Source organism: Hyperolius riggenbachi, chromosome 2, assembly GCF_040937935.1.
Source record: "Hyperolius riggenbachi isolate aHypRig1 chromosome 2, aHypRig1.pri, whole genome shotgun sequence".
Classification (NCBI taxonomy): Eukaryota; Metazoa; Chordata; class Amphibia; order Anura; family Hyperoliidae; genus Hyperolius; species Hyperolius riggenbachi.
Genome location: NC_090647.1, coordinates 142066350 through 142072349, shown reverse-complemented (window position 1 = coordinate 142072349; position 6000 = coordinate 142066350). Strand labels below are relative to the sequence as shown.

The 6000-nt window shown below is 42.7% G+C and overlaps 1 protein-coding gene across 2 annotated transcripts in view; it reads right to left on the bottom strand.

The window, feature by feature from the left end:
• Nucleotides 1–970: 970 nt before the first annotated feature.
• LOC137544107 (signal transducer and activator of transcription 2-like) overlaps nt 971–6000 on the bottom strand; it is a 157307-nt gene continuing 152277 nt past the window's right edge. For both annotated transcript variants that reach the window (XM_068265176.1, XM_068265175.1), the window contains exons 23-24: nt 4517–4635; nt 971–1171 (exon numbers count right to left, since the gene is read on the bottom strand). In XM_068265176.1, coding sequence (XP_068121277.1) covers nt 1056–1171; nt 4517–4635 — 235 coding nt within the window. In that variant the 3' untranslated portion in view covers nt 971–1055. The remainder of the gene's footprint in view (nt 1172–4516; nt 4636–6000) is intronic.

Genomic DNA, 6000 nt, shown 5'->3' with positions numbered 1-6000 from the left:
ACTGCTGACTTTGCTGGAGAACATAGCTCTCCTGTTTGTTATTTTCCTATTATGTACTAGTAATGCTTTTTTTCTTTCTATTATGCACTTAGCACCCTAAGCACTTTATATATCTTTAGCCCTGACAACGGCTCCATTTTTAGGAGTTGAAACATGTTGGTTTATTTATTGGTGGGGGGTATATATTATTTATTAGAAACCAAATCAGCTCAGTAATATTCATGGTATAGGGTAGAATCTATATAAACTGACGGTGTTCTGAAGACAAATAGAATACTGCAGGGAAAACTATAAAGTAACCCTACCATGATATTGAATACAATTATGAACAAAAATTGTTTTTAGGGAAATGAAATAAAAGTTATATTTTATATTTATAGCTTCTAGAAGGATCCAAATTGTGTATATGATATAAATCAGATTTGTGTATTGTACTGTTAGCTCCATCTACTTCATTCTAGACAAGAGACAAGACACAGAACATTTATTTCACGCTTTTCTCCTTTCGGACTGCTGCCACTAGGGCGTGCTCTGTAGGCACTAGCAGTGTTAGAAAGTCTTGCCCAAGATCTCCTTACTGAATAGGTGCTGGAAGAGCCAAGATTCAAACCCTGGTCTCCTGTGTCAGAGGCGGAGCCCTTAACTATTACAATATCCATTTACTGTTGCTCTCAGGCCATAGAGATTTTATAAGCACTGTAAGACTAAGAATGCAAGGGAAGTCAACATAACGTGCATACAATAGAGTGGTGATTTTTATGCATTATTTATATAAGTAAAAGTGCAAAAGAAGTGCAGCTTCTTTCCTAATATTATAAGTACACCAGCGGTTCTGGATGAGCAGCCTTGCTTTCAAGGACATAAAGAGATGATTTGTATATTCAGGAGTGATGCATCATGGGAAACCACAGTTGCTCACTTAAAGCTGAATTATCGCAAATGCCTTTAGTTTTAAGAAGGCACAATTACATTTAGCTTTGCTTTTTAATAGATACTTATTCCTAGAGGTTCTGGGTCACCCTGTGCTACCTGGGTATTCTGTAACGTTATGAATGTCAACAAGATTCTAAGGCTGATAATTCCGAATCAAGGCTTTCCATATCTATTTCTTCAAGCACTTCTGGCAACATGAGTCCAATTTCTAGATTTTCAAAGTCGCCCAAGTCGAGTCCTAAAAGGAGAAAAATAACTGTAAATTGAGGCAATATTTACATAAAATTAAAGAGAACCTGAGTTTAATCAAAAAACAAATTCATACGCACCTGGGTCTTCCTTCAGAACCCTTTGGCCTGATCGCTCCCTCTGCGCCATCCTTCGCCTCCTGAGTCCTCTGTAAGGGCTCCCTAACTTCAGGAGTCGGGGCTTACTGCACATGCACGGCCCGACCATTCCGCCGCCGGGAGCTCCTGGTCACGGGAGCGTGACTGGGGTGCGTGTGCGACCGCACTGCGCATGCGAAAACTGTCCAAAGTTACCGGGAGCCCTTATGCAGGACCCAGGAGGTGTCAAATTTATGTTTTTTTAAGGATTGTTCACAGAAAACTTTAACCTCCCTGGCGGTACGCAGTTTAAGTGGCTGCGTCCGCGGGAGGGATTTTATTTGATTATTTTTTATTTTTTTTTTATGTTAGCTAGCACTAGGCTAGCTAACTATGTGGCCCAAGTCTTCCGGCATCTCTCTGACCCCCCTGATCGCCGGCGGCAACACTCACCCATCCGCGATCCCGCGAGAGACGCAGCTTCCCAATTAGCATCACTACTCGCTATGGCGACGATCGGACATGACGTCATCGACGTCATGCGCAGTTCCGATCCTCCCCATAGCGAGGCTGGGTGCTGATTGGGAGGCTGCGCCATTGCGGGGTCCATGGAAGGGTACGTATACCGGCGGCGATCGGAGGGACTTGGGCAACATAGTTAGCTAGCCAAGTGCTAGCTTAACAATATGTAACAAATTTTATTTAAAAAATTCCTCCCGGGCTGATGTGATCCCCTGCGGCAGCTAGCCCAACACTGTGTCCGGCTTACCGCCAGGGAGGTTAATAGTACTCCTTCTGTACAGTCTAATGTAAATATAGGGGCCTATTTATTAAGCCATGCATCGTTCACTGTACATCAAAGTTTGGTTATTTGTAATGTGCACCAGTTTTGTTTCTCCATGACTCTGATTGGCTTAATAGGGTCACATGTTCTTCAGAACATGGCTGACCAATGAGAGAGTGGCAGAGAGAAAACAATAGCCATGAATGGTGACCTGGGAGCTCCACCCCCCGCTCCCGACTCCCACGCTAACAACTACGCTCCCCGCTGCTCTGGCCAAGCACGGGTGACAGGAGACGATTGCCGGCAGGCCTGACAGGCGCTTCTGTACAGTCACACACCGTGAGTGTAACTTTTATTGCGTGTTTACTGAAGTAAAAAGATTTATTGCACCAGAAGTGCGCTCCCGTTTTCTTTCTACTCCTTGCACAGATATGCTGGCACCACCCAGCATTTGGAGCAGCACCCTTGTATGCAGACCCTCCATTGGTCAAAGATAGCGCAGGGATTGTTTGACCGTCAAATAGTAATATGCTCTTTTATAGGCGAACACCTCACACTGTACTACTGCTGGGTCGCTATGAGCCGTAGTAGTACGGTTGCGCTGGCCCGGCGGTGCGCGTCCTTGATCGTGCACCTGTTGCCTAGCACTTTCTGCGCATGTGCGTGACGTCATGAGTGGGCAGCGCAGCCGTACTACTACGGGTCATAGTGACCTGGAAGTAGTACTGGCCCATAGAGATTCGCTAGCGAACTGTTTGCCAGCATCTCTACTCTTTTATTTAAATGTAATGACACATACTAGTGATAGCAGCAGCGACATTTTGAAGAATAAACCTCCTTTTTCTACCTGTATCGAGTGTCTAACAAATTCATGCAGCATACAGCTTTATATATGATATCAATGAAAAATTGACCAATCATGCAGTTCCGCCTATAGTGGCCAATCCCCTCTGGTCTCTTCCAGCAGACCTGATGGGCAACTTACTCTAATATGTTAATGCATGTGCGAATAACTCACCACTCACCAATTCCCTACCGCTAGGCAGTGACAGAAGCTGAACCCGGCAGGCATGAGGCCAGCACCATGGACCTGGGGGTGACCAGTGGTGTACCCTTGGTTGGCAGGCACCTTTGCAGCCTCACAGACATAAAATGGCTTTCCTACCTACAAGGAGCTTTTTTCCAAATAACAGATGTGATGTGGCAATAGCAAATAATAAAAGCAAAGTGTGGCAATAGCAAATTGCGCACTACCTCTTTACAGTGGTGTAGCAATAAGGGGTGCAGAGGTTGTGACCGCACCAGGGCCCTTGGGCCAGAGGGGCCCCGTAGGGCCCTTCCTCAACTGCAGTAATAGCTCTTTATTGGTCACTTCTACAGATGCTTTGAATAGTAGTTAATCATTAACAAACTGTTCCCCACCCCCGTCTTGCACCTCTGACACTGTGGTTGTCCTTGCCAGGTTTTGGTGCGCCATGTCAATTGTTATGTATAGCGTGCTTGGGGTGGCACAATGGAAAAGCTGCACTGGGGCCCCTATAGCTCCTTAGCTACGCCACTGCATCTTTACAAATAACTGTAAAAAAATTTGTGTTAAAGATGCAGAATTATGGTGCTAATCTTCATAGAAAAAAATCCTTATGTTTAACTAGACTGGAGTATGCCTTTAAAGAGTAACTTTAACTAAGGATTAAACATTCCAATCAGTATCTGATACCCCCTTTCCCATGAGAAATCTTTAACTTTTCTCAAATAGATTATCAGGGAATTCTGTATGCCTAATATTGTGGTGAAACCCCTCCCACAGTGTGATGTCATGACTATGGTCCTTCCTGACAGTTTGCTGTCTGTGGATCTTGTTGCATTTTGTGAAATAACGGCTTTTTCCAACAGCCAAGCAAGCAATATCTCACTCTGTGCATAGAACTCTCATTAACAAGCATTCTGTACAGTTCACCTGGCAGAACCAAAGATGTCGTCACTAGTAATAAATTTAAGAATGTAAATCGAGAGAGGAAGATTTTACAATGGGCAAAACAAAAGTTTGCTTTCCTAAAACAGAAAGAATTTGCGATAATTCAGGTTGGAGTGAGCTTGAGATGTCTCCCAGGCACCACTGCTAATTATATGCAAATTAACCATTGTACCCTTAGAAGCTAAACACACCTCTAGAACCGCTGGAATGCAATGATGTGTCAGCTTGTTAATATGTACAGAGCCATAATAATCCAACATGCATACAGACTGTTTCGGATTGTTTGATCCTCATCAGTGCATGGCATGGATTAATTTGGCTCTATGGGAAAACACTGACTAAATAATTTATAAATGATTATTGTAAAAAATAATAAATTTAATTATGTTTTATTTTTTACTACAGTTCTTCTTTAACCGGGTTTTAAATGTCAATATACTTTTACCAATATATTTTTGATTGTTTCATGTAATTCTACAGCCCTTTTCAAAAAATTACCATCCATATCCATGTGATCCAGGCAGGCATCAGCCTCAGAGGTTGCAGAGTCAGACAAGGGTGTTTCAGAGAGGTGTAGCGTTCCAGAAGCAGAGCTGAATGGTGACTCAGCCGCATCCCTAAGACAAAACAGAAAAACATATTCATAAAAAGGAAAACGGTGACACAGGAGGAGAGATCTCAGCTAGATCCATAGATCCAGGGGTAATGTGTGTGTGTGTGTGTGTGTGTGTGTGTGTGTGTGCGGGGGGGGGGGGGGAGATATAATAGGTAAGTGAATTTGGACTGGAATTCATTATGTAATGACAGGGTAGAGCAGAGAGCAAGATGGCTAGGTAATTCTTCAGAGGTGGTTTTTTAAATTCCGTTGGAAGGGCATGTTTAACAAGACAACAAAGCGACTTCAGCACATGGAAGCTTTAGGGAAGTCATGAAGTCATGCATGAAAGACGTTCAAGACAGAAGAGGACATTAAAGAGACACTGAAGCGAAAAAAAAATTATGATATTATGATTTGTATGTGTAGTACAGCTAAGAAATAAAACATTAAGATCAGATACATCAGTCTAATTGTTTTCAGTACAGGAAGAGTTAAGAAACTCCAGTTGTTATCTCTATGCAGAAAAGCAATTAAGCTCTGCGACTTTCAAAGTCGTGGAGAGGGCTGTTATCTGACTTTTATTATCTCAACTGTAAGTAAACAAATGTCTTTTTATCTGCTAGAGGAGAGGTCATTAGTTCACAGACTGCTCTGAAAGAATCATTTTGAATGCTGAGTGTTGTGTAATCTGCACATATTATAGAATGATGCAATGTTAGAAAAAACACTATACACCTGAAAATAAAAATATGAGAATATTTTCTTTGCTGCTAAACTTCTAGTAATTATTCATAGTACACAACCAATTCATTATATCATATTTTTTTTTTCGCTTCAGTGTCTCTTTAATGGGTCATTGGAAGAGCAGAGTGGCCAGTTACAGTGGTATTGTTTTAATGATGTCAGGATCAGGTGGGGCACGATATGTAGCAAAGCAAAGTAGCTTGAATTTGAGTCTGCGGCAAGTGGTCATGCTTGTGGTGGCAAAAATGACCGTAACTTTTACAGTTAAAGAGTAGGTATGAGCGAGCAGAGTTTTGTGAGAAGAGAATCTGTACCTGCTCATGTCCGAGGTGGGGGCTGGGGCAGAGAGAGTTCATTTATATGTATATGCCTCTTGCCACAGTGCTCCACCCTCCCAATACTTCCTGCTTCACATTGGAGGAAGTGTTGAAAGGATGGGGTGCAGCTTGGAGCACTGTGGCAAGAGGCGGTCATACAGGTAAATTAAATCTGTCACAGCTCCCTCCACAAACAGGAGTGGGTTTCTTCTATTAGAGAGATGCAAAGGTCTAGGAGAGAAAATGATTCATCCACACTTTGATACAATGTAAAAGTAGCCAGTATACAGCTTGCATATTTCTTTAGCAAGGCAGTGGTCGTC